The 27,867-nt window shown below is 38.5% G+C and overlaps 2 protein-coding genes across 5 annotated transcripts in view; one reads left to right on the forward strand and one right to left on the reverse strand.

The window, feature by feature from the left end:
* MUC6 (mucin 6, oligomeric mucus/gel-forming) overlaps positions 1-1,761 on the forward strand; it is a 50,726-nt gene extending 48,965 nt beyond the window's left edge. The window contains exon 37 of the mRNA XM_051621066.1: positions 1,584-1,761. Within this exon, the coding sequence (XP_051477026.1) occupies positions 1,584-1,761 (178 nt within the window). The remainder of the gene's footprint in view (positions 1-1,583) is intronic.
* Positions 1,762-3,092: 1,331 nt separating this feature from the next.
* AP2A2 (adaptor related protein complex 2 subunit alpha 2) overlaps positions 3,093-27,867 on the reverse strand; it is a 52,312-nt gene continuing 27,537 nt past the window's right edge. Inside the window, exons 5-23 of one of the 4 annotated variants that reach the window (XM_051622318.1) lie at positions 22,687-22,816; positions 21,663-21,764; positions 20,725-20,833; positions 20,084-20,231; positions 19,478-19,646; positions 18,188-18,325; positions 16,893-17,075; positions 15,785-15,882; positions 15,382-15,613; positions 14,338-14,511; positions 12,732-12,895; positions 11,085-11,162; positions 10,110-10,192; positions 9,240-9,329; positions 8,827-8,950; positions 7,645-7,761; positions 7,376-7,445; positions 6,611-6,745; positions 3,093-5,837 (exon numbers count right to left, since the gene is read on the reverse strand). In XM_051622318.1, coding sequence (XP_051478278.1) covers positions 5,760-5,837; positions 6,611-6,745; positions 7,376-7,445; positions 7,645-7,761; positions 8,827-8,950; positions 9,240-9,329; positions 10,110-10,192; positions 11,085-11,162; positions 12,732-12,895; positions 14,338-14,511; positions 15,382-15,613; positions 15,785-15,882; positions 16,893-17,075; positions 18,188-18,325; positions 19,478-19,646; positions 20,084-20,231; positions 20,725-20,833; positions 21,663-21,764; positions 22,687-22,816 — 2,422 coding nt within the window. In that variant the 3' untranslated portion in view covers positions 3,093-5,759. Of the gene's footprint in view, positions 5,838-6,610; positions 6,746-7,375; positions 7,446-7,644; positions 7,762-8,826; positions 8,951-9,239; positions 9,330-10,109; positions 10,193-11,084; positions 11,163-12,731; positions 12,896-14,337; positions 14,512-15,381; positions 15,614-15,784; positions 15,883-16,892; positions 17,076-18,187; positions 18,326-19,477; positions 19,647-20,083; positions 20,235-20,724; positions 20,834-21,662; positions 21,765-22,686; positions 22,817-27,867 lie in introns of all 4 variants that reach the window. The other 3 variants (XM_051622317.1, XM_051622320.1, XM_051622319.1) reach the window with 3 other exon arrangements.

Genomic DNA, 27,867 nt, shown 5'->3' on the forward strand with positions numbered 1-27,867 from the left:
AAAAATGCAGTTGGTATCTACCCAGCAATACAATGTTGCAGTATAAGCCAGCTAACTAGAAACAAGTTAATAAGGCCACACAGTACATTGGTATACAATTTGAAAAAGGAATGTTGTCTCACTTCAAGTCTTTTTTTAAAAGGAAAAAAAAAAAAAAGACAAAAAAAAAAGACCAGTGCTGAACTTTTGGGGGGCTTTTGTTGTTGTTTTTTTAATTTATTTATTTTTTTAATATATAAAAGTTCAGTTAGACTACAAACACCTGTTTTCAAAACATCCAAGATAGCAAAATAAGAATTTCTCTCATTGTTTCCTTATGTTCTCCTAATAGTGTAATTCAGGGCTATTTTATAGTTCCAAGTCGGTTGTCTCAAGTACATGCAGTTCTGATTGCTCTTTAGAAAACTATGCAGACAGGGAATCAAGACTTCGATTAAACTTACTGCAGGAGTATTACAGAGTTCACAGTTCTTCGGGAAAAAATTAAAACTGTTATATTCCCAACAACCCAATCAAATACAATGTTCAAGAACAGGATACCAATGAAGGGGTTTGCTTTTGCAAAAACTAATTTAAATTAAACCTGAATCTAAATGCTGTCCCCCCTCAAATTGACTTCAGCATTTTGAAAATGGAATGACTCACTTCACATCTTGAGTTTTATGTAAAGTCTGAAAAAAGATTTTGAGAACTACTAAGGTTCATCATAATCACTCAGAAAGTTGTGCTTAAACCAAGCAGACTTTTCTCCCTTTTGTAGAGATTTTTACAAAAATATTTTTTTCCATAACTCTCTTGTTCCTACAGATGAATTCTAGCCTAAGTTTATACAACTTCACACTGACAAAAGAAAAAAAAAATTGGAGCAAGTCCAGTAGCCAGTTGGCTGGACATGGTCAGAAAAGCAACAGTATAACAGATCAACATTACTATCAGAAGATGATCTAAATCTCACTTGCTTATGCAAGCTATAATTTCACCAACCTGTGCTTTATTCCTGTTAATTCAGCAAGACATGTATGTCTACTACTACTTTGATAACTGACCTCACAGCCCAGAATTGACTATGCAGGCATCAACTTAGATTCTGGCACTAACAGTTAAGAGGAGGAAATGGATTTTCCTTCCTCCACGAACTGTGCAAAAGGATCACATGCAATTTAGCATCTTTGTTAACAGACCATACCAGGGACCTTTTGCAATTAATTCTAAGTAGTCCAGTGCACAATATTTAAAAAGTTTAAATATATACTTTATCATTTTCAAAAGTGCAAAAGCAGAATGGGGAAAACAAATCCTATTAGTGTCCTAGTGAGGTCTAAGGCCTATCATGTGTAAGCCCTTTGCAAACTGCGTCTTAAGAAGGCAGAAGCTCAGTACACCTGAACGTCTGCAGCACTCATGAGAATTGCTGCACTGTCTGTACTTCTGCAGCTGACGGAACCAGTAAACTCTGAAGGGTTGTGCTCCTTCCTCTAAATGTTCCACCATCAGGAAAAAAACAAACCTTCAAATACTTGAAAAGCTGTAAGTCTAAAATGCTGTATACAAATCCTAACTGATCTACTCTCTCTTCCAAACAGGCTGAATGTTGAGAAGATGACAGTCAACACACTATGCAGCTGCTGTAGGCCACTTCAGCTTCTTAAGAAGGAATTCCAACTACCATGCCAAGATCCAGACAAACCTAGGAAAAGGCTTGTCACAGAAATAACTATATTTAGTGGCTGTGTTTGTAACTTCGAAAATTGCATATATTAGCTAGACAGACCTCCAGATGGCCCGAGATACCAATATTTTTTATTTTTATTTTTTTTTTAATTAAACACTGATCACAACTTAGTACTTTCACAGTGACTGCTCATTGCTGGGAGTTCTCTTGTATTGATTATATAGGATAGCCTTGCAGTGAGGCTTCCTGAGCAGCAACCTGGAGTGTCAATGAAGTTAACTGATAAATTATCCCTGTACAGGAGGGGGTTGAGGGGGGCAGAGGGTGCAGGGGGGCGAAGGGAAAGGAAAGGGCAGGGTGGGTATTGGGAGGGAAAACCCTGTCAGAGACTGTGCGGCCTTGCCCAAGGTGATAATTTGACTAGAGGCTAAGAACTGGCGTATGCACTGTACAATAACGTGACTTTCAAATAAAGTAGAAGGAACTGAATTTGCTAACTTCTCAGTATTTGATCAATTAATTTTACTGAAAATAGTCTGTTAGGTTCACTACAGTTGAACTAGGACCTGTGGAACAGCCCATTACTTCACTGGATGAAGAAACAACTAGGGTATCGTATTCCTTTTCCTTTCAAAGTGGACACAGCACTTGTGCTTGTCATGCATACACAGCTGCTGTCAGAAAGCATGATGCCAACCAAAAGCTGTTAGGTCTCTACAAGCACCCTTAATGTGGTGAGATGTTTCTAGAAATATCATTAACACAGATGTGTGGCTTTTGGCCAAAGCAGAAATTTGCAGGACACTTCTCTGGAAGAAATCAAAGATCATATGTGTCTTAACAGGACACCAGTAGTTACCTGACAACCAATTTCTACTTTCTGCTAATATACAGTATTCTTTACTGCTTTTTTGCAATTAATTAAAAAAAAAAGTTATATCAATACACAAAAGCTCATAGTACCCAGGTATTTAATTTTTTTTAGTAAGTTGTGGAGAAGTACTGAAAATCTGAAGCATGCATTTAAAGCTTCAGTGAGGTTAATTAGAAATTTAGATATTCTAAACAAACTTTTTTACAAGTCTGTGCTTCACAGCCTCAACAATACCCCACCGCTACACCACTTTACCTCAGCAGGTAGTTAATATACTTACTGTTGTTAAACACTACAGGAACAAAGACTCTACATCAAGTTTTTTTGGGTTTTTTTTACAGCAGAATATTTGTACCATGTGAACAAACACACCCACAAAAAATCCATAAACAACCTCACTGTGGAGCAGAGAATCTGCTGGCCAAGTAAGACTAAAGTGAACACAACCCACCAGTAGTTTACAGAAAAGAATTTACCATTATACATCAATTGTTGTTCCATGTAAGTATTCTTTACACTTCCATGCCTCCAGACAAAAAAGGACAGTTTGATTACTGTTCTAATCTTTTATTTAATCTTAATACATCCTTCTGATGAATATAGTCTAATATATAGTCTTCTATATGAAAATTATCCACTTAATTTGACAGAACTTTGTTTTATACAAATAAGACAATCACCATAAATGTTACATACTGGAGTGTAGGTCAAGAATGAACATAGGCTACCTATTTTGCTATTCAGTTATTTTCACATGTCAATGCCTGAAAATACTGTACTTAGAAACAATAACACTGTTTACTGCAGAAATTACTTTGTCTGCTTGACAGGATACATCACTTTGGTAAATTAACCATCATTCACAAAAAAAACAATCAAGTACTTGTCCTTAATTTGTTCACTTTTCTGCTCATGGTTTCTTTGAGCTGACATTTAATACAAAGCGTGAACAGTGATAAGCTTAATACAGTCACCACTGAAAAAGACATGTTCCCTTACTCCCCTCCTTCCCACATTTTTAATGCATATTTTAGCACAGCTTGAACCAAAGCAAAGTTAACACAAGTAGTGCAGTGTCTTGAGGTGTCCTGAGGGCACACAACATTTTCAGAGGGACATATATACAACAGGATTTGGAACAACTGAAATAGAAGCTCCTCTCCATATTTGCCAAGACTCCCTTTATTTCAACACACTGGATTTTTAATGTCGCAGCCAACAGCAGAGTTAAGATAAAAGTACTAAAAGAGCCATATGGCATCCAAAGCACAAAACATAAGCTAGTCCATTAGTATTTTGCCAACTGCCCAACCTGACTGCAGGAACTGCTCATGAAGATTTTCAAAGACAATGTCTGTGATCAAGGAGTCGTGATTAACTACTTAATAGTCCATAAAAGGGTCAATTGTTCAGGAGAACTTTTGCAGAAAGACCAGGTCTACAGCCAAGTTTTCTGTCTTAACATCCATAGCTACCAGCAATTTCTGATAGCTATGAAACAAAACTATCTTCCAAAATCTACACAGCACACCCAAACCTTTCTTCCTCATTTTTCACTTGCACACAAGTACCATCACTAGCCTTCAACCAAACCAAACTATAATCACCCAGTTCCATAATTCAACTCAAAAACAGAGGGGAAAAAAAAAATGAAAGGCACACTGAATCATGCAGAATCCTGTCCCCTGCTGTGCACCAGTCAGCATGAAATAACTTTTAAGTGTATTTTCAGTATCATCACTATCACTCAAAACCTTTATTTCACGGGCATACTTGGCTGTATGTATTGTGAGACACCAGACTCAGGCTTCCTTTAAGTAAGCTTGAGAAAACCTTGATCTGAGGTTCAATTCTCATGTCAGCAGCAGCTGACTTCCTTCATTGTGACCTATAGTACTCACTGACAGCTGCCAACAGCTTCTAACTGCACTACCTCACCTGCTTTGTTTCAGCAGCCTTTGTTGCATCTCCAGGTTTTCAGAGTGTGAGCCAAAGTTGTTGCCACTTACTTCTGCAAAGAGGCTGCTGATGTGGAACAAGTTACAAAGGCTCTGGTTGTAAAAAGCACTACAAAAGCTTAACACTTTTGGGCGTTCTACTCTCCATTTTAACACAAGCCTTTATACCATGTTGGATCTATTTACCACCACTGACAGACAAGAAACTGCTCAGGTATCAGTTACTCACTCTCTTGAGTTTTAACATTACTGTACACTGGGGAAAAAAAATATTTAAAATTACTCTTTCATCTAAGTGCAGGATTTACAGCACTTCCAGGGCCCATTTTTTCCCACTTCTACTTTTATACAATACCAGACTCTGCAGTTAGTTATATCAAATCATTAGGACTATCACTTGCTAAGTCTGATGGGAAACAGAAAAAACACGGAATGGAGTATTTAACTTCAGTTTTACTAACAATGAACACGCATGTATTCATTCACCACCTACCAGAGAAGCTCACCTCATTATTTGCAATAAACAGAAGGATTAACAATAGCTTTTGTGTTCAACCCACTTTCACGAGATCAAAAAACACAAAGATGTAAAGGATTACAAGATTAAGTCTCGTCCTGTTGTATTTAGCAAATAGGAAAATTGGTGATACTGAACATAAATTCTTACTTAAATCATATTTAAATACATTTTGGATTCTGCCCTTCCATTCAGTACAAGATCTGTGACAATGTGCAACTTGACAGAATTTTGACTCTACATTAACATCTGAATTCAAAATTATATTGGTTTATTTCAGCTCAGAGCAGAGGGAGTACCTGTTAAAAGGCACTAAGCAGAATATTACTAGCCATTTCCAGTTGAAATCCTTGGGTACTGCATCTAAATAAATTTCCCTTTAACAAGTCTAAAAGCCTGACCTCTGAAAAAAAAAAAAAAACAAACACAAAAAAACCCCAAAAAAACAACAACAAAAACAACCACCAACAAACCAAGAACAAAAAAAAACAAAAAAGAGACCACAAGACAGCCCTCACACCCTTTGTGTAACACACTAAAAGCCATTTTTAATGTAAAAAGTCACTTCCCTGTTCTTCACATTTTATAGTCTTAATTTCAAACAAGGGTCAAGTCCTATTAAGGCAGGGAGCTGGTACTTGTTAACATCGCATTACTCAGACAGTGATGTACAAGACATTTATTTGCAGTATGATGACAGTGATGTAAATGGAAAAACCCAAACTGACATGGTTAATATTAAAACTGTTCTGACAGCAATTCACATAATCTCTGAGATACAGCTTCTTTACTTGTTCGTAGTGTGAGCCTGTACATCTGAAAAAGAACATAAAGCATTATTTACTTCTGAAACAGTTTGGCATTAAGTGAATGCACAGTCAACTACTGAAAACTACTAGTTAACTCTTACTTGATTTTGTAGGAAAAAGATGTCAACTTAAAACATTCAGAGGCAGCTACCCACTAAGTAACACAGCTTTTTCAAACCATGGGCTAGAGTGGATCTTCAAGCCCCTGTTCAGAGTTACCATTGGTCTAGTATTTCTAGGCTTTAACAGCAAGGCATTGTCCACATTTTTTCTTTAATAAATAAATAAATCTAGTGGAAAAGTCCAGAGACTCTCTACCACCACTCAGTTCAGGAAACAGGAGACTTACCACTCAAAACTTTAGTCTTCAGTTAACTTTAATAAAGCCTCTATCAAAATGCTTGAGGAAGAATATTCTTAATATTGTGTTTGTTTGCTCATGCCTTCTCTTTTGACCTATCATTCTTTTAGTAATTTAAAATGGCAAAGGGAATTATACTTAATCTTGTCTCAATGTACACAAGACAGAAACACAGTTTCCAACATTCAAGAGAAGATGAGACTCCATGGACAGTCTGGAGTAATACAGCCATCTCTTCCAATAGGAAAGAGAACTGCTATTAAGAAGCAGCTTACAAAATTAGGCCAGGACTGGCTGCTACAATTTAATTTGTTGTTGGACTGTGCAGCCACATAGTTAGCTACTGCAATACTGATTTTAAATAAAATATATATACTGGCAATTAGTTCAAACAAGAACTTGTATACTTTAACAGATACCTGTGCCTGGAGGTTGGGTTCAAGGCGAAGCAAGCATCCAATCTGAGTCGTTTTTGTATGTATGATACCAGCACCAACAAAGTTAGCAGGATTGGGATCTACCTCCTCAAGAAGGGCTGATCCAAAGCCAATTATCTATGACATAAACCCAGAAGACTTAGGTGTGGGGACAGCAGGACACCAATATCAAGTTTATCCAAGCAAAGCCATCAACAACTAGCAAAAAAGTAGTAGACTAATTTTTAGTTGGAAGTATTCAAGACACTAAAGAATTATGCAATACCAATTTAACAACAAAAAATTTTTGAAGCAACAGTAATGCTGACAGTGCCCTGTTCCTGAAAAAAGGTTCCTCTTGAAAACCGAGAACTAAAACAGATTAAGTAAGTCTTTCCAGTTTTTGATAAAGCCATTCCTGACTTACACAAGTCTCTTCTGTTTTGCCTAAGGCAGCCAGTTCTATAAAAAGTCACTTGTTTTCATTTCTAACTAGTAACTCTAGTATAAATAAAGGCTTGAAGTATCTTTCAGTTTTAAGCCCTGAATTTCTCTTCTCTTAGATAGCTTCAAGCTGCTATTGAAGACAACATCTAAATTCAAGCCACACTGAGAAACAGTCCATTCAACCCAGCACTGCCACGGGTCTGAGGTCTGTTACACAACATCAGCTTACATTTTAACAGGATGATCCAACTGCCATTTAAACCAAGTTGAACAAATTTTGCTTATACCACTACAAATTAAAAATACCACAACACCACCCACCTTTGCTTTTGTGATCTCTGCATCCATCGGGTGTTTTGCTTTAAAGATATTCTGTACTTCTTGTTTTGGACTGCAAGAAAAGGAAGATGAATACACAGTGTAACACATATACTATATGTTCAATAGCAACATATTGGGAAGTTTGTAACTCACAGGATTAAGTATGTGATGGGGCACCGCCCCAGCTACTAACACAAATACACCCTTCTTCTTCCCTTGGCCAACCACAAGGGGCTCAGGCCCAAGCCCAAGCCCAGACAAGGTCTTACTTGCTCAGTTGCTTCCAGCGCTGGAAAAAGTCTTGAGAAGACATCTCTGTTGGCTGGAAAAATTTATTCAGTGTGATGGGTAATTTTACTGAAAGATTTTGAAATGTTCCGCCATACCTGCACATGGAAAAGAAAGAACACAGCGTATGCAACACAGTATCAGCAATCTCTCAGCCTAAATCAACCACAGAATTGAGGATGAACACTAAGGTGCAACTGTTATGACTAATATCCATCAACTGGAACAAGTTATTTTCTGTGAGGGTGGCAAGATACTGGAACTGGTTGATCAGAGAAGTTGAGGATGCCCCCTCCCCTAGAAGCGTTCAAGGTGAGGTCAGATGGGGCTTTGAATGACCTGGTCTAGTGGAAGGTGTCCCTACCCATGGCAGGGGGGTAGAAATCACAGAATCTTAGAATGGTTTAGGTTGGAAATCTTCTAAGATTCCTTCCAACACAAGTCACTCTGATTCTACGAACTGCAAATAATGTTATTTCTAAGACAGTTTTAATCCACGGTTAAATATATGCCTATATATGGTTATATGTTACATATATGCTTTTATATATATGCTTAGATGGCACACAAAAGTGAATAGGCAGAACTTCTAATAAAGATCTCTCAGTTTCAACATAGGATATTATCCCTTTAGATAACACCCAAAGGAGTGAAAACATATCCCTGTAGAAAGCATACCAGTAAGAACAAGTATAGAGTAAAATAACAGAATGTAGCTCAGAAATCAGGATTTTCCAAAGGCTGATGTTGAGCAGACATAAGATTCTATGTCTGACTGCATGCATTTCCAGGTCAAGTTGTATGCAGAATGCTCTTAGTTTCCAAAAGGGAGAAGTTACTGTGCATATTCCTGTCAAGATTTCTTAAGCAAACAGGAAGTCTGCTGTTTTATACAGATAGCAGAAAGACAAGTCATGGAGACAATTCATCAGTAGCTGTTTCTTGATTAGCTTATTGTTGGTTTTCTTCCAACCATATTGTTCCAAGTGGATTTTCCTGTTTCCCCTAGTAGCTTAAAGCTTAGTTAGATCAATTTTTCACTAAGTCAGGTACTCAAGACAAATCTCTGTGTGTGCATATTCTACACTTCAGTGAGGGAACAAGAACAAACTTAACATCTGTCATTTCACTAATTTACTAGCATTTGAATCCTATGTTTTTACCTGAATTGAATGTTCAGGATTGGAGCTTCCATAAAGTCTGACACACATTCGATGTTCACAACCTGTTGAACCTGTGCACCTCCATCAACTGTGGGGTCAACAGGTTTTGTCTGAAGATTCAGGCATAAGAACTGGTTAAGGAAAATGATCAATGAATTTATAACTTAAAAAAAATGGCAGATCCTTTGACATGCTATATAAGGAATTAGCATCATGTCCACACATTCTCTATATAATCTTCCACATCTGCTCATGACTTGTTCTTTCTGCAAGAACTTCAGAAAACTATCAGCAAGCTTCTCATTTCATGTCCTAGGACACCAGGTCTTTATCCAGCAGCTGTATCATAATTTGGCATGGCATAAAACACAGAACCCAAATAAGATCACATACGCTACTGCATTTAAGGATATTTGACTGTAAGTCATCTGAGCAGATTACTGTTGGAGTAAAATTCAAGAATTGTGTTGATGTCTTATTACCATAGAATATGAACATACGTCCTAGAAAAAAGAATGAAAGACAGAATTTTTAGGTATGTCAAATGTAATCATATTGAATTACCTGTACACCCAGTCTCTACTACTTCGTCTTTCTACCTGTCATGAAGACAACTTTTAAAAACAAAACATAGTTTACATGGTTTATCTTGCCAAGATATTCACAGTTCAAGATGAAGTAACAGATTAAACAAAACCATCAGACCTCTCCCATAGTGGCTGTCACACAGTTAGTTAGATAATCAGTGGAAGTCCTTCAGTAGCCCGAGCATGTTACTTTTTATGTAAAGAAGCTACTGCAGTACCAGAAGTGATGCAGAAGGGGAGAGGCAAGCAATCCGGGTACTGGTCTGTGGTTGATTCCCAGCTCTTTCCTAGATGTTTTCAGTATCTTGTGCATTAATGTATTATGATAAGCATGTCCAGTATTTATTGTGTATCATGTTATCACAATAAGTTATGCTGCAACATGAAAATTGAGGAAACTGGTCCTTTATAATCCTACCTGTACCAGCCTTTCAACTAGGCAGCAAGAGCTGGAGCTTACAGTACCATTTAACACTCTCATTTCATCTTTGCTACTAAAAAACCCAACAAGTTCATGAGAACAAGAACCCATGCACAGAAGCCAGGGTTGCAGAGGATACACAGGGAAGATTCTAAGACACATTAGGCCTGAAATCACATTTCCCTCTTAAGCAGGTGGAAAGTAAGTCCTATCTATTGTGCTGGTGCTGGGGTTGGTAACACAGACAGCTAACCACTTGGCCTGAAAGGTCTTACCCAGGTTCTGTCGAAATTCAGATTTCAATCCAATTTGCAGCAACTGATTTTCAAATAAGACTCCATTATTTTTACACACAAACCTAGGGGAAGAGAGGCAAAGTGTGTTTTAAATTGAGTGATATTAAACAATATTTAGAACCCCAAACTTCAGGGTTTACACAGAGGATGAAGATTGTGGTTAACCTAGAGTGAATCAGTCTGTGAGAGAGGCCTTTGCACAAAACTGGTTAGGAAACAATTTTACAAAAAAAAAACAACACCATTTGTAGGACACTAAAAAAAGATTTTTGATAGGATGTCTGAGAAACTATGAAGGAAGTCACAATATGCTATACACACACACACACACTGTCTCTATAAAGGACCAGGCAACAGACTAGGATTTCTTATTCAGATTCTTCAGAACTTCTGAAACTCATTAGGTTGATGCAGAACTGAAAAGTTTGAAGATTTGACTGTTTAAACCTGAAAGAAAAAAGAATCCCTTGTTTTATCGGTTCTGTATCACAGAAGTCAACTGAGAGCTGGTTTTTTTCTTCCCCTTTGAGAAAAGAAACTCATCCTGCAGTGATTTCAGTCCTGTCACCCTTCACTTAAAAGTAGAAGAGGTGGTCAGCAAACATCCACCTTCTGTGTATAAGGCACTTATTACATATTCCCAAATATCAGTACTTTTGACACATTACTCTTCTGTTTTTCCTTTATTTGTGAATAGTTGCAAAATTTAAAATACAACTGTCATTGCCTCATTTCAGAGCAGTGTGTGATAGCACCGACTCAAAAGGAAATTCTAACCTGTGTATTCATGATTTTGTCACAAAATCCAGAGCATCTACAGACGTGTTCTAGTCACAGGTCTGGCAGTGTATGTTGTTCCAGTTTTGCTGGTATTAAGTTAATGCACAATATAGTTTTGCTTTATAACTATATTCTGGAAGTTGCCCAGCCTTGCAAGGTTTTAGTATTGCTTACTTGTGAAAATGCTCATCAGCATCATGCACAGTATCAGCTGGTTCCTCAGAAACTACCTCAGATGAAGCCAGGTCAGGACTAGTTCAGGCAGCACAAAAGGAAGAAAGGCAGTAGCAACAGAGATAGCAGGAGTTAGTAAAGACAGCTTAGTGCTTAGTTATTTCTTTTACCTCCTTCCTCAAAAATGGCACTGCTGAGTTTAATGCATGAAAATTTATTAGCTGCCCTAGCTCAGTACACCTAGAAAGGTTTTAGGCATTAGGCAATGTTTTCCCCCACTTCTCTCCCCCATCCCACCCACCCCCAATTGCTAGGAACGAGCAACTCTTTCCAAAGACAAAAGACAGCTGAAGACGTTCAGTAACTTAAATTTATACCTCTTAAAGAACCAAGTCCTTGTAGGTGTTTAATTGTGACAAAAAAAAAGTTTTAGTTCAAAACCATAAATGTAGATATTACTACTACAAATGTGCACTTTGAAGTAGAGGCCTCATCAACCTTAGTGGCACTTATAACTACAGCTGCACAACCAGTTCTTTAAAACACACAAATATTAAGCATAGGCAAGAATATACAGGCACACAGAGAATTACTTACCCAAGTAATGGATTAGAAACAAAAGTGACAACAGCACTAAAAAGAGGCAGGAAACTGTAAAAGGCAACTCCTCAGTATCATTAGAGAAGCATTTAACCATCTACAGAGAGACCAAGAGGTTGGACAATGCTATACTTTCTTCTGCAGAATGAGAGAATTCTTAGCTTATGAAGCTACTAGTATTGGGGGCTGTTTGGGTTTTATTTTCCTCTTTTAAAAAAAGTTCTAAAAAGCTCATGTGGTTTCTATAAGTCTAGGTATTGTGTAGCATGATAAAAATCACTTGTTTGCCTTCCAAGAAAAACATAGGATCATGTCTTAAATACTGCAAACCTACAATAATGCACTGCCTAGTATAATTTTTTTTTATGGATGTCTCCATGATTCAGGCAGAACAGTGTCACTAATTATCTTTTTTATATTAAGATGCAATGCAAATTTGTCATGATTCCAGATTTTGTCCTCGACAACAGTAAAAGTTTCTTTGGCCAGTAAGATGAGAGATTTTTAAAGCCATTCTGTGATCTTATACTATTTATTTCCCCTTTTCACACCTGTTTGTTAGACAGTAGCAGAACAATTTTAAGTATATCTTGAGATTTTGAGAACAAATACGTCTGGATATAATCCATCTCACTGTAACATTATCAGTTTGCCATAAGTGGAGAGACACAAGGATACTTAACAGCAACAAGAATAAAGGTATTTATATCGGGCCAGATAATCTCAAAATTCAAGATTTATTGAGATGCACATGCAGCTTAGCTTAAAAAAGAAGCAAAACCGTTGTGAAAACTAGGCAATACTGTGTGGCCAATAGTCTCAGGTCCACTACTACAGACTCAGGTTTTCCTTGAGCAGAGGTATTAGATAAAGATAGAAAATCCAGCACAGAGTTCAAGAACACCTCTTTTGCTGCCCAACTACCACCCAGTAACGTGGTAGTTGGCTGGAACAAAGCCAAAAGTTATTTTATGTATATTTTTTTTCTCAAATCCTCTTTTAACAGACAAATTCTTCTTCACATTCCTTACATAGTGACTTCATTACCTTGCAAAGTTGTCATCAGAACCAGGAGCAAGAGGTGCAACCGTAGAAGCTGAATCTGAAAATACATCTACCAGCAGGCTACCACTAGAGGATGGTGGAGGAGCTGAATTGGTGATAGGGGCAGCACCCAGACCCAGCAGATCAGCAGATGGAGAAGGAGTAGACTAGGGAAGACAAGACACTTTAGTGGTACACTACAGCAAAACTAAAACAAAGTTCTCTCTTTTGCACAGACAACTGAACTATGGCAACATGACTCTCCCCAATCCAATATCAAGCTTTGAATGATACACGGTTCATGAGTATAGTTATCACCTTGCATTTCAACCTATGGTCATGTACTGATATAGTTGGTTTTTGAGGGTTTGTTGTTTTCTTTTCCTCCCACTTTTTTCCCCTTGCATACATCGGCCCAAATCATTTACAAGAGCAATGCACAGACTCAAACAAAATGTTAATGTACTAAACATGAGCAGCCTACAATATGCCAGATATGCTGGAGATGAGTCATAAGATGCACTGGGATTGAGACTGAAATTTTGGGGTTTTATGTCAATTAAAAGTTATCTTAAACAACAGACAGAATTTGATGCAATATAACAAAAAATTCCCTGGCAAAAAGTTTTCAGAGGCTGATCAGTAAGAACTACTGAAAACAAACATAGCAGTTTCTTATGTGGCTGCAACCCATAAAGTGAAGCTCTTAACACATAGACAATTTTAAATCCTAGGCGGCTTGGTCAGTTTTGCACTCAAAACATTGCATGGCAATTTTTCTGCTGGAAAGGTATTTCTGGCCATTCAGAGATGTTGCACTTGGAACATCTACTCTTACATATTGCAGTGACTAAGAATTAAAGGATTATGCTTTTAACAAACTGTGCAGAGTGTGCACTACAATATTTCCTCCTCTTAGGTAATCTAGTACTACATCTCAAATGTAATTGCAAGTTATGCTAGTCATTAAAACCAGAAACAAGTATTACATTATTGGAATGATTCATCCTTCCAGCTTTAATTGATAATAAAATCAGAAATTTCAGCTGAGAAGAAACAAGACTGTGCCCTTGTCTACCATAACTGAAATTAAAAAAGTACTCTCAAACAGTAAAACCATCATGTTGATTTAAGGACATCTGTGTGAACTCAAGTGTCCTCCAATTCTAGTAAAATTAGCAACAATTCAAAACAAGATGCAAAATATCTACCACGTTAGACAAAGCAGAAGAACAGCTAATATTTAAAAGGAGTAACTGGAATTTTAAAATACATTATTTTTATCATGCCACCTTCACTGCAATTTCAGCAGCAAGGAAATTCCCATTTCTAACCTTTGAGCAATATTTTTTGAAATTAACAACGCAAAAGAGATTTTTTTTTTTTTTTGGGCTGCTGACAGTTTGTCCCCAGTTACATAAGACTTCCAAAGGAAAACTGCATCCAAGTAAGCAGCGAGGGAAAGCACCTGTATCTTCCCCTACTACTTTATAAGAAACACCCATAGTTTAATATTTGAGAAGTTTTAAACCCCTAAAAAGCCAAAAGAAAAATTGTTTTCTCACTTGCACATTATTTAAATTACTGAAACAGCAGCTTTTAAACTCACAACAGCGCTGGCATTGACTGAGGCAGGTTCGGCACTTCCATTCATATCAGAGCTCCTCTCCTTTTTTATCTCTTCCAGGTCAGTAACTGTGCCTGGACCTTTCTTCTTCTTGAGTTTAGCCAAAATAGAAGATTCCCTTTCTGGAAAGGGAGGCATTTCTTCCAGCACTGTAGCCTTATCACAGAAAAAAATGTGTTAACTTACACTTGTATAGAGCCAAACCAGCTCCTGAGTCTTTGAAAAGACACACCCTTATAGACTGCATGAGGCAAAAGCAGAAGTAATTATGCACACATAAACAACTATGCAGTTTATTGTACAGTGATGGGAGTAGACTTGCTTTTTTTAAAAAAAAAAAAAAAAATTTCAAATTTTCTGAAGTATTCCCAAAGCAGTTCAAGAGAAAATGAGCACATGACTACTCTAGCACAATGCTATTAAAAAACCCAACAAAACAAAACAAGGAAAAACCATAAACCAAGGCAAAACCAAACCCTAACAAAATTTGATCCTTTCAGACCTAATGGTCCTTAAGTTAAGCAGACCTAGACTGACAGCACATTACCCAAGCTTCTAGTCAGACCCAAGTATTTATCAGCTGTCAAGACTAAGTGTGCCATGCTGCAGAAGTGAGGCCTGAAAGCACTAGGATAAAACACTGAACTTCTACAGACCAAACAGAAAAAAACCCAACAAAACAATCAGCACAATTACAAGCTTCCTGCCCACCATCAACTAATTCCTCAAAACAAAGCACTAGACTTTTTGGTATCCAAATACTGTAGGACCATGCTAGCTTTTACTGGCTTTCCAGCTCCAGATTAGCATGCTTTCATGGTCAATTGTCCCACTATTGCAATAATAACTTGGATTTTAGCTCTTAATTAGGTAGCTGAATTACGTAGACCAAAAGAATCAGCACCCACATTGTGGATCCTTAATCCTGCATTATGAGCAATCAAGTGAAGTATAGTTAAGTTTAGCTGTGTCTTCTGTCAACAAGAGTTTTTGCATAATAACAATTAAAAAAAAAAGTATACCTACCAGTATATCAGTACTGGCAATAGTACTGAGCCTCAAATACTCAACAGCTCTCTGTTGCAGCTCAACATCAGCATTCTTTAGCTGACTGTCACTGCGCAACACATCTTGAATTGTAGTTTTGATTTCTGGAAACAGGTTCACAAACTTGATGTATGTAGACAGAAGTAGAGCTCGGGTAGGAACACTACATAGATGAAACTTGGAATGTAGCAAGTTGAACTGGATGAGGGGACTTAAAAGATGGGAAGAAAAATAATTTTTTCAGTTTTTGTAGACATGGCAACTCTTTATGCATTACTAGCGAGAGCCGAATCATTTGTTAACTGGCCTTTAGGTTATCAAATAGACATCAGATACTCTACAGAAAGTGTTACTACTTCAATTATTTTAGACAGTGTTTTACCTTGATCTTGGATCACCTGCTATCAGATTTCCAAATTCTCCCAAGATGTAGCCACCTACTTTTACAAGATTCTCATGGCATGCTGGAGCTTGAAGGGCCTGTAAGAAGACATTAATAGTCATGGACATGTAGTATATAAAAAAATATCTATCACTTCCATGTCCAGCTTCTTAGTCTATTTTTCTGTAAAAGTAGACCATAGGTCTAGGCACTATAGAGCACTTATTAATAGAAGCATGATAGGATGATAGGTGGCATGATTTCATAGAATAATCTCCAGTGTAAGTATTAGTTGCTTAAGAAAACTCTTAGGCCCATCTATTAGCACTGTGGACTTCTGAAGACAGATACAGCTGCTTAGGTTTCCCCTTATATTTTAAACCTTGCAAGAATGTGCTAAAGCTGCCCAAGATTAAAATTCTGTCTTCATTAAGTATGAAGCAACATATAGCAGGGATAAGTTCTGAAAGTTAACTTAAATAATAAAGGAAGAATCCAAATGAAGCCAGAGCAACAAGGCCAGACATTTGAAAGTGTTCTACTTTAACAGTTCAAACTCCAGTTTGATCAGAAGCTGAACAGTAGGAATTGGTATGTGCTTCCAGAGGGATCATCAAGTTATCAGTTTGAATGATTTGGATTCCTGCATGCAGAAAACTAAAAACCCAAACCAAAACAAAAAAACCAGCAAAACCTAACAAAACAAATAAACACGAAAGCAAGCTGCTCTGTAAAAGGGTTCTATTTTTACTACATTTCAGTAATTTTCCAGGTAATGTGATTTCCTTACTAAGCCATCCATTCAATGCCATCCATCAAAATAAAAAATCCAGCATAACCCACTGTGCCCTCCCTCACCAAAAACAGAACAGTAACAGGTGTATTCTATATTACTTAAGCCAGAAAAGCTTCTCATCAACTTAATACAGTCTTTGATTAAGAAAATCTACAATGCTATGGAAAGCTTCAGCAGTGTTCTGTTGAAATATTCAGGATGATGTTTTTACTCTTCCCTAACATGGGAAAGCACACACGCCTGCTAAGATCACAGGGAGTTTACTTTGTTCCTACTTAACATTGAAAGGAATTGAAAAAAAATTGTTCTCACCTCAAAAACAGTCTTTGCTGCATATCCTTGAACATCATCCCTGTTGATGACAATCTGAATAACTCGATACCACACCTCTTCACTGACATAGTCACCAGCAATGCGAATCAGATTCAAGATTGTATCCACATACCAGGTATAATCCACTGCATACTTCTCAGCTAGAATTGCAACTTTGAGAACCTGAACACACAAGAGAATAAAGAAGGTTGACTAGCTTCTACTGTAAGCTGTGCATCAAGATTCACCTTCATATATACCTAGTGATACCCCACGGTAACCCAGAAACCTCAGTTTCAGATACGTCATCTTTCTCACCTGCTTCCACAGCAGGATTTTGATTTTAGAAGAGCAAGCTTCAGCTCAAAGTTCAGTTGGGAGGGATTCATTCCATGGGAATCCCTCCACAGAGCATAAAGGAGCTAAGTAAATGCTGGGAGATTTCAATGCTCTCCTGGAAGCAAAAAACAGTTCATGTCTTTTCAAGATAGGGGAAGCAGGTGAAGCAAGAGACCCCCTTGGCTTAATTGCAAGCTTCTGAGTGTGCTCAAAAAACAAAAGGGAGTGTAAAACTGACAGAAAACTGGACAAATACCTGTTGAAAACTGGAAGGGTACTGCCGGGGCACACAGAAATGCAGTTAGAAAAGCAAAAGCTCAGCTTGAATTGAAATTGGCCAGAGATGTCAAAAACTACAAGAAGGGGGCTTCAGGTAAGTAAACAAGCAGAATCAGAAAGAAAATACTGGCCCAATCTTAATCAGGAAAGGTGAATTAGTCACCAACAATGCTAAAAAGGCAGAGGTTCTCAACACTTTCTTCACCTCTGTCTTTACCAGCACTGTTAGGCTGCAAGCCTTGGGAACAAAAATCATTAGACTGAATGTTCTCACAACACTCATGGTATGAAGTTCTACCAACAAGTAAGTATGTGTCATACTACTTTTTGAAGCTATTAAACAGCTGACTAGACTAGGACATAGCTCTCAGATCTAGAGATTGTATATGCTCAAGAATTGGTAAAATTTACCTCACTTTCTATATGCAATCCCCTGAGACTATGATTCATTTTTCAAATCCCCAGTTTTCAAGGAATTTCCCCCCACCCCCTTTAATTTTAACCTAAATGAAGAACATTCTTTGCTTATTAGGCGACAAACTCATGGGGGTTGTATTTTGTTTTTCTTTATAATAATGAAAAAGACTATCACAAACTATCCAGCAGTCCAATTAATAAATTACACAAACGGTGTCAAAGCCAGCTGTGAAAAAATTAAGGAAATGTAAATATCTCACAATTTCTTCTCTAATGGAATAATCAGCAGTCTCCAAGTAATTCAGCATTTCAGCCACAATCTGTTGGGCATTGCTTCGGTCACACATTGCGTACAGGAGATCTACAGCTCTTTGTCGTACACTTACGTCTCTTTCAGTCTGCAAAAAGACAAAGAAAAAGGTGAGGATAATTTAATCTTTATTTTGAAAGCATATATAACTTACTGATGAGATGGAACTTACTATAACCAATAGTAAAATTTAAAATAAATGCATTTTCATAATCTTCAGATGCAGAATGAACTTCAACCTAGATATATCCTTCACATAAGCTATGAAATTTCCAAGTTTTTCTCATTTTCAGTCACCTAGAAAGAGGTCACTGAAGACACCAATAGCTTCCTGCTTTTAGACAATATTAAAAAAATTCAAATAATCAGGTTTTGTTTCTGTAGTATACAAATTCAAATCCATGCAAGTGTCAAAAGAATGGAGAAGTTTCTACAGAATACTTCACTATTACCCTAACCAGGGTGAATGAGTTTGTGGTCTGCTGTGCACTGGGTAACTGGCACCTCAGGCCACTAATGCAATAACTAGCTGAAACTGTCAAATTGTCACCAGGCCAATGGCCAATTAGCTACTTGCAGCTTGCCTTGTATTAACAGAAGCCCATTTGGAATACTTATGTACTTTTGACAAATGTATTAACATGCTACAGCATCAGCTTGGAAGAAAACAATACATGTAAACACAGCAGTGTGCATGTAAATTTACATGCAAATCAGTCTTCCTCTTTCAACTTCTGATTTTTCACATAAACATGGCCTCAGAAAGTGTCCTTTTGGTTTCTTGACTTTGATTATGCAGCAGACCTTTATCTGCTCTACTGATCCCTCTAAGATACTGCCGTGAAAAAATAGTGTCTGATAACAGCAGGACAGCAAAAAAACAAAGTCTTCTCCCAACATTCTCTGTTTTGAAATTCCACATTTTTAAATAATTATTAATCTACAGTCTACAGCTTGAAGAGATACCAAAGTGTTACTTGAGGCCACAGCTCAAGTATCAGACTTACTAGTAAGCTGCAGAAATAAATGGAAGCTAACATCTATTACTCCCAGTTCAGCAAGATTTTGCAGCATTAATAAAAAAACCCGAACAAGCAACAAAACAAACAACTAAAACAGATTTCTGACCAAATGAGTTACTAGCTTAACTGGGGATCGGGGGCTTAGGACAGTGGGGGAGAGGGCACTGAGGCAGAGAAGAAGACAACATTCAAAATAGACTGCACACTTAAATATTTACCTTCAACGCATTGATAACTGTTTCTATGTGTGTTTTCACAGCCTCATGTGAGAATTCAGAGCTGGCAAGCGTGCACATGCTTTCCAGTGCTAGGTAACGCAAATTAGTTTCTCGGTGCTGCAAGAACTGACCTAGCTGGTTACAGGCACGAACTAGTAGATTTGGCTCACTGCACAGAACAGGAGAGAAAGTGAAAGGGTTAAAAGCAACAGGTTTGAGAATAACCAGTACAGAATACTATTTCTGCAGTGGAAATTTCTTACATGCCTCCAAAGTGTCTGCTAGAATGCCCCACTAGTGAAATGAAAATTTGGACACTGTGAACAACACACAATCTCTGCTGGATTTGCCTGGTGGGGTCAATACAAAACAAAAAAAACCCAAAGAAGCAGTAAGAAACAAAGCAATAAAAAATACGCTGGCAGCAACACAGTTCATTAATACTGTTCAATTCCATTGCTGTGGTTGTGTTCCAATCTAGCAAGCAACTTCATACTCTATTCTTTTCCATCTTCCTCCCCCAGTAAAATTCCATTTGGTGTTGAAGACAAAGCCACACTTTTTCATTAAAATTCCTCTCATAACAGAAGCGTTCTAACAGCTCACCTGTCATGATGTATAATTAAGCTGATTGCCTCAAACAGGACAGCATTCTTTGCATTTGAGTGTTGTACTTTTTTTGACTTTGGTGGCTCCTGTGCTTTGTTAAGAATAGTTTCCAGGCATTCTGTTAGACGACCACGTACCGCAGGGTCTTCTGGAGAAGAACAAGCTGTTGGACAACTTCACTTTGCTCAATGCCCTAATCCCTACCTTAGGCCTTCCAGTTTGGTAAATCTGAATAAACTGTAGCATTCTGATACATTAAAAGCAGTTCATCCTCTGTTGATACACAGCTGCCAAAAGAATCCTAAGTCACAGTTCTATTTGGGTAAGAACAAAAGCCAGGCGTGATCTGCATTATAACATATTTCAAGGCTTTGAGTTGATAACATTAAAGATGTTTAAATGGCAGTTGCAGCTGGTCTGTAAGATGCACGCTGATTTGACACTTTGCTCGAAGCTACACGGCCTTTTGAATTATGTGGTTTAGTTTTAACAATCTAAAACACTCAACAGTACAAACTTCAGTATACTTAAGACAACGTGCTTTCACTCCAGGTTATGGTAACACTACAGCACAGTAGCTCTTTGGAGATGGTGTGCTGCATAAACAGATGGCCTCTGTGTCGTGATTTGCACATTACCTGGTGGTGGATAGCACTGTAACAGTCTCAGAAGCTTCACAGACAACCAAGGAGCAGGAACAAAGTAGTATGTATAGTCCTGAAGATCTGTTGATGCTGAAGTTACAATCTGTAAAATGAGCAGACAGCACATCAGCTACTGAAGTTAAGTGATGTGCAATCATGGAAGGGACCTGAAGAACCTTTGACAGAGGCTTACAAAACTACGTCACTCGCAGTGTTTAGTTCAGTAGATTAATTACATGAAGTTGTCACACTATGTGTATGCCATCAGGTTTTCAAACAATAGAAATCAGGTTTTGCAGACACAGAAGTCTAGGAAGTCTCTTCGAGAAAGCATACTTGCTTTTCTTCAGAATGAAGATGACCATCTTCTACCACCAAAATATTTAACTGGAAGTGTGACTTCTCCTTGTTTCAGCAATTAATAGGATTATTATGATTATTAACCTATCAGGAGCTCAAAAGAGGGAACAGAAAGATGACTCATCTTGTAAGAAGCACAGATAAAGTTTGAAGTACAGGTTGTATTTTTGAGGGTTCTGTGCTGAAGTTTGCTGAATCAGCCTTTTATTCAACTACTGTTTGGTGTTACAGTTACATAAAATGAGAATTAAAAACTCACCATGAGGATCCTTTCAAAAATAAGCAGTTGAGAGGAAGACATCTTTTTGATACATAGACTTGGTACAGAGCAAGGATTACAACAGGAAAGTATGGGCAAGCTAATAGTTTTCTGCCCTGGTAAGCAACAAGTGCTAGAAGAGATTAGCTGAATCAGCTACACCAAGTGAAATTGAATCATCTTCACCTTTAATGGTACATTAAACTAATCTGACCTAGGAAGCCAAATAAATAAGCAACACTAAGCTAACCTGACCTAGAAAGCTGAGTAAATTAAGTAACAGTGAAGTATTATCAGTTATCATGGAACTCACTCTGCTTAATCTAGATACTGCCAATGAGACTGAAGTTTTAAACTCTTCTGGGTTCTTCTGTGCCAAAGTAGTGATCAGACTTGTAGCTGCAGTAACCACACCCTAGAAAAAAAATGAAGCAATACATTAAATTTCGTAATACTTTAAGATGTTGCCCTCTAACAACTTTCACATCGAGTATTTTTAAATATACAAGAAAAAAAACTTTATCTCCATGACAATGCCCCACATTAAAAGGCAATTTATTTAGTGAGCAGCTAGACTAATTGCACATCTTCAACATCCAGCATGATATTGTCACACTTGCAGAGCATTTAATTCTATTTTTGTACAGTTTTGTCTCATGTTTGGATAGTACATCTAAAAATAATGGAGAGCTATATTAAAATACTGGCTGGATGCAAACTGCCTTATTACATAAGAGAAACATGAAGAAAAAGGATGCAGTAGAATATCCAGGAAAGATTTCTGACAACCCAACATGAAGAGAGAGCAGACTCTTCACTGCTGAAGCACAGGTCTTAATAGCCTTACTTTCATAAAGCAAGTAGACTAAGGAAAAACAGAGTCTCTTATCTAGAACAATAGTTTTTTCTAAACCAGCAAGATAAGAATGACAAAATGGACACCAAAGGACAGAAGTCCAGGCACTGACAAATTAGGTCTTGCATTTTAGTGCAGGTCTAATCCTAAAAGGCCTAGGAAAATGAGTATTATACCTATGCAATTTGACTTAGGATCACAAGGCACAAGTTTAATTTGTTTGCAGCTATAGCAAAAGAACTTGTACATACCATTCTTCTATCTCTAAAAAAAAAAAACAAAAAAAAAAAGGTAAACAAAGCTTTACTAAAAATATATATAGCAACTAAAAATGGACCATTTGTTTCCCCAAGCCTGAAAAAACAGCAACTCACTTGCGTGAAAGACTTGAGAAGAAACACATTAATAGTGTGCTTAACAGTAGAAGTGTCATCATTCTCTATACAGAGTAGGCCCAAGAAGCATAACAAAGCTGATTTACCAAGTGCTGGTCATTGAGAAGATGCACCACTCTAGATGTCCAGTCTCCCATTGGGACAAGGTCAGGAGAAGTTCTATACAAACGCAGCAAGCATAAGGCAGCACTCTGCTTCACACTGTCCATAGTATCTCTGCAAGACATAAATAAGGACTTAAAATAGAGTCATCAAGTTACAGCAATACCTGCAGACCAGCATTATGCTAATCTTTACACTGACTCAGCACCCCTGAACCATAGAATTGTTTTGATCAGAAAAGACCTTTAAGATCATCAAGTCCAATCATAAACCTGGCAAACTGCCAAGACCACCACTAAACCTAACCCCTAAACACCTGTCTACACACCTTTTAAATAACCTCTAGGGATGGCAACTCCACTACTTCCCTGGGCAGCCCGTTCCAGTGCTTGTAACCCTTTCAGTGAATAAACTTTTCCTAATATCCAATCTAAACTTTGCCTGGCACAACCTGAGGGAGTTTCCTCTTCTCCTATTGTTTGTTACTTGGAAGAAGACACCAATACCCACCTTGCTACAACCTCCTTTCAGGTAGTTGTAGAAAGCAAGAATGTCTCCCCTCAATCTCCTTTTCTCCAGACTAAACAAACTCAGTTCCCTCAGACTCTTCTATTAAGATTTGTGCTCCAGACACTTCACCAGTTTTGTTGCCCTTCTCTGGACTTGATCCAGACCCTCAATGTCCTTCCTGTAATGGGGGGCCCAAAACTGAACACAGTACCTGAGGTGCAGCCCCACCAGTGCCAAGTACAGGAGAACAATAATTTCGCTAGTCCTGCTTGCCACACTATTTCTGATACAAGCCAAGATGCTATTGTCCTTCTTGGCCACCTTGGCACACTGCTGACTCATACTCAGCCTACTGCTGATCAACACCCCCAGGTCCCTTTCTGCTGGGCAGCTTTCCAGTCACTCATCCCCAAACCTGTAGTGTTGCATGGAGTTGTTGTGGCCCAAGTGCAGGACTTGACACTTGGCCTTGCTGAACCTCATACAACTGGCCTTGGCCCATTGAACCAGCCTGTCAATATCCCTCTGTAGAGCCTCCATTTTCAACAGAAGCTGAAACAGAAGTTCCCTGAATTCTTCCTATGTTACAGTATTTGTTCTTAATTTTGTCCAGTGAGTTTAATTAGTCAAGTTTTCAACAATCATATATATGTAGTAGCCTCTATAGTGATTCTTTCCAACTTTGACACGTCACATCTTCTTAGGATAATTCAAAGTTCATTATTAGATGAGCACAAGCTCATCTAATCAGAACAGGCTTCTTCCAACCTGATTCACGCAAAACAGTTAAAGTATACTATATTATGCATGCAACCAAAGCTGGATCTCCTGATAGGTCCTGCATATTAGATTATAACCATTAAGTACTCAACAGCTTCAGTATTTACAGCTAGCATGAAAGTCAGCCACCCATCACCAAACATGCAAGCCACAAATGTATTCATCTTGCCATCCCTGCTGCTGTCACAGAATGGCCTATTTTCAGAGCAGCATTTTACTATTCTGGTTCAGTGAAGTACCTTTCATAGTGTAGTCAATTACGCACTTTGTATGTTGCAGAAACAAGATCTAAAAATGTACAGAGCATTAGCACTGGAAGTTTAAAGAGACAGTTTAGACTGTTCAATCTTGTTTTTTTAGAAACCTCCACACTCCAGTTCAGCAGTTCAGTCCACCTATTCATTAATTTACCGATTTTCCATGAGATCAATTGTATGTCAGTTAAAAAAAAAAACAACAACAAGCAAAACACAAATCTATTCCTCCCTTCCTTCCTACCTCCCTCCAATTTATATTCAAGTCAAGGGAGCTACAATAAAGTTGCATATGTAACTTAAGACTGTTCGTTCTGCACAGATCACTTTGAAGTGACTTGTACTCACACACATTTTATATATATTCTCTTGGAAATGCAGAGGGAATGAGGCCCTGAAGATTGATCTCAGAACTTAAACACAAAATTCAAACAAGTCTGAAGGTGCTGTGCTCTGTCTGTGATTGATGACACTAAGTGAACTTTTTAAGGCTATTTTATTAAAATCCATGGTTCATTATCATTGCAGTGTTGCCTCCACCACGCTACATGGAGAACAGCACCTGGCAAATACAGGATAGGACAGCAACAAGCCTGAGAGGGCCCCAGAGCATGCCATCTCTAAACATACACCTTTACATAGGAAATTTCACACCTCAGAAAGGTGGAATTATGGAATAGATTCTCCCCATTTCCTTCACCATACCAGTCCCATACTAAGCATCAGGTGCTAAATGCTTATTCTTTTCTTTCTGGCCCATACTACATTTTAGCTCTGAAAAACAGCTACAGTGTTGAAGTGTGGCTATTACAACGACTATTTTAAGAGTTTAGAAGTATTTCCTAAGACTTTTGCCACGACTAGGTATCACGTTATATCCTTCCTCTTACAGCCAACTCAGTGCACATAAGACAGTCAGAATTAGTGCTGCATAAGCAACCACGTGTCCAACATTTGCAAGTTCCAATACTTGACATTTAGAGTGTTATTACAGCTCTTACACAAAATTTTGCTTTTTTATTATTACGATGCTTGTTATAAAACAAGATCCATGCATATTCTAAAATATTCTCCAGCCTGTCTAAGTCTCTCTGAATGGCAGCACAGCCTTCTGGTGTGTCAGCCACTCCTCCCAGCTTAGTGTCATCAGCAAACTTGCTGAGGGTACGTTCTATACCCTCATTCAGGTCGTTGATGAAGATGTTGAACAACAACGGTCCCAGTACCGACCCCTGAGGGACTCCACTGGTCACACACCTCCAACCAGATTCTGCCCAATTGACTACAACTCTCTGACTCCTTCGTTTCAACCAGTTCTTGATCCTTCTCACTACCTGATCACCAAACCCATACCTGATCAACTTATCTACAAGGATGCTGTGGGAGACGGTGTCAAATGCTATACTGAAATCAAGGTATACCACATCTACCGCTCTACCATCATCTATCCACCTAGTAATTTCCTCATAGAAGGCTATGAGGTTAGTCAAACATGATTTACCCTTGATAAAACCATGCTGACTGCTCCTGATGACCCCCATATCCTTGATATGCCTGGAGATAGTGCCAAGGACAAGTTGTTCCATCACCTTTCCAGGGATGGAGGTGAGGCTGACCGGTCTATAGTTACCCGGGTCCTCCTTCTTGCCCTTCTTGTAGACTGGAGTGACATTTGCTATCCTCCAGTCCTCAGGCACCTCTCCTGTTACCCATGACTTACTGAAGATGATGGAGAGTGGACTAGCAATGACCTCCGACAGCTCCCTCAGCACCCTTGGGTGCATTCCATCCGGACCCATCGATTTATGGATGTCCAGATTACGCAACTGATCCCTAACCCAATCCTCATCTACCATGGCAAACTCCTCCTCTATCTTGACTTCTTCTGGGGCTATATGAATCTGGGGCTCATGGGGAAATCCTGAAGGAGTAAAGACAGAGGCAAAGAAGGCATTCAGCACCTCTGCCTTCTTTATATCCTCTGTCACCAGGGCTCCCACCTCATTCATCAGAGGGCCAATATTGCCTCTAGTGTTAGATTTGTTAGCTATGTATTTGAAAAAGCCCTTTCTATTATCCTTAACCTGACTTGCAAGGTTAAGTTCCAAGGAGGCCTTAGCTTTCCTAATTGCCTCCCTACATCCTCTGACAACAGACCTATATTCCTCCCAAGTGACCAGCCCCTCCTTCCATGATCTGTAGATTTTCCTCTTCCACTTGAGTTTGCCCAGTAGTTCCTTTTTTAACCATGCAGGTCTCCTAGCTCCCTTACTAGATTTCCTAACCATTGGGATGCTCTGATCCTGTGCTCGCAAGAAGTGGTCCTTGAATGTTGACCAGCTATCTTGAGCCCCTTTACCTTCTAGCACCCTGTCCCATGGGATTTCCCTTAACAGTTGATTAAGGAGGCCAAAGTTTGCCTTGCGGAAGTCCAGGGTTCTGATCCTGCTGGGTATTCTGTTCCTTCCACACAGGATCCTGAACTCCACCATCTCGTGGTCACTGCAGCCAAGGCTGCCATTGACCACCACTGCTTCAACAAGGCCCTCCTTGTTAGTTAATACAAGATCCAGGAGCGCTCCTCTTCTAGTTGGCTTGTCCACCATTTGCATTAAGAAGTTGTCATCAATGCATTGGAGGAACCTCCTAGACTGTGAAAGGCTGGCTGTGTAAGTCTTCCAGCAGATATCGGGGTAGTTAAAATCTCCCATGAGGATTAGGGCCTGTAGTTGTGAGGCTGCTTTCAACTGCCTGTAGAAAGCCTCATCAACTTCCTCATCTTGATCAGGAGGTCTGTAGTAGACCCCCACAACTGTATCACCCACACCAGCCTGCCCCTTAATTCTTACCCACAGACTTTCAACTTGCCCCTCATCGGCCCCTGCACAAAACTCAATACATTCTAGTTGCTCTCTCACATAAAGAGCAACTCCACCACCTCGCTTCCCCGCCCTATCTTTCCTAAAAAGCACATAACCATCCATGACCACATTCCAGTCATGTGAGCTGTCCCACCATGTCTCTGTTATTGCTACCAGATCATAACCCTTAGCCCGTACACAGACCTCTAACTCTTCCTGCTTATTCCCCATACTGCGTGCATTAGCATACAGGCATTCAACATAAATTAGCCCTGCAACCACAAGTTTCATTTCAGATTTACTTAACTTGTTAACAGACATCTGCCAGTTCTAGCAATACAAAGGGAAAATCAGAATGCTGGCAGTGACTATTTACCCTTTATAGAAATTGCTGTTTCCATGGCTAGTAGAGGAAGCAAGAAAGCTCACACAACAAAGTATTCTTATGTTACTTATGAAGTCAGGCCGACTTAAATAAGAATTCAGTTTATAACAAAATCTGTAGTGTAAACATCTACTTAGGTTCATTTATTTCTTTCATCAGGAGAGATTAAGAAAGTGAAACACATTTCAGGGGTATTCACTGCCACACATTTATAAAGAACAAAAACTTCATCACAACAAAGTGGTAAAAGCCTATTCAAGAAACTGACAGTCTTAATTTTCACATTGTATTAGTATATTTAGGAACATACCTGAGCAACCCCATGCTCAGGTATATCAAAGGATCTGCAATTACTGACAATTGTCTCTATTTGCA

The sequence above is a fragment of the Apus apus genome, chromosome 5 (genome assembly GCF_020740795.1).
Source record: "Apus apus isolate bApuApu2 chromosome 5, bApuApu2.pri.cur, whole genome shotgun sequence".
NCBI lineage: Eukaryota > Metazoa > Chordata > Aves > Apodiformes > Apodidae > Apus > Apus apus.